This window comes from Galeopterus variegatus, unplaced genomic scaffold (assembly GCF_000696425.1).
Source record: "Galeopterus variegatus unplaced genomic scaffold, G_variegatus-3.0.2 Scaffold78, whole genome shotgun sequence".
NCBI classification, from domain to species: Eukaryota; Metazoa; Chordata; class Mammalia; order Dermoptera; family Cynocephalidae; genus Galeopterus; species Galeopterus variegatus.
In genome coordinates, this window is record NW_007726189.1 from 687,076 (window position 1) to 687,853 (window position 778).

The 778-nt window shown below is 53.6% G+C and overlaps 1 protein-coding gene across 4 annotated transcripts in view; it reads left to right on the plus strand.

Moving 5' to 3' along the window:
- Window positions 1–415: 415 nt before the first annotated feature.
- STAU2 (staufen double-stranded RNA binding protein 2) overlaps window positions 416–778 on the plus strand; it is a 287,804-nt gene continuing 287,441 nt past the window's right edge. For 2 of the 4 annotated variants that reach the window (XM_008578934.1, XM_008578959.1), the window contains exon 1: window positions 480–561. Coding sequence is in view for 2 of the 4 variants with exons in the window: in XM_008578926.1 (XP_008577148.1) it covers window positions 508–561 (54 nt within the window). In the remaining 2 variants the exon portion in view is untranslated. Of the gene's footprint in view, window positions 562–778 lie in introns of all 4 variants that reach the window. The other 2 variants (XM_008578926.1, XM_008578952.1) reach the window with 2 other exon arrangements.

The following is a 778-nucleotide window of genomic DNA, read 5'->3' on the forward strand; positions in this document are numbered from 1 at the left end:
GCAATACTGGGAAGGAACCCTAGGAATAATAATGCAAATGGATAAGTCCATGAAAACACAGTAATAGTTCTACTTCTAGACTTCTTTTATTATCAGATTATTTTTGGTTCCATTTACTAAATGAAGTGTTGAATTTCATTGGGCTTAACTGGGTTGAACTTATCTGGACATAAGTAACCCAGATCAAAACCAGGACGAATCAAGAATTTGAGTTTTCTGGCACTGTTGCCTCAAAAATCTAGGATCTAGGGCGCTGTTTTAAGATGATCTTCATTTTTTGGTTCCAGGGATTTCTTTTTCGTGTGAGCAAATACGATTTTTTTTTTTTTTTGGTCGAGGAGGATGCTTGGCCACGCCTCCGATCTTTGAAAGCAGGTGATTACTGATCACTGGTGTTTTCTGGGCGAGACAGTGAACTAACCTCCCTCCGTCCCCTCCCCCCAGTCTGGAAAGGTGCAGGATCCGCTAGACCGCGCGTCGCACAGCGGCGGCTGGAGCACACCCGGGATGGTCGCGCGTCCCCAGCACAGCAGAGGAGGGCAGCCAGACGGCCTGGGGAAGGTAGCGGCGGGGAATCGGGGCACGGGCCGCCGTCTAGAGACAGCAGACGGTCAGCTGGGCGGGGGAGGAAGTTGCCGAGCGCAGGTGTGGAAGGGGCTGCTCCAGACCCACCCTTTGCAGCCGAGGGGGGGACTGTGAGCCGCGCCGGGGCCGTGGAGATTGCAGACGGGGCGCACTCCAACGCACTCGGTCACCCTCGCTCCCGAGGGCCCGGGGA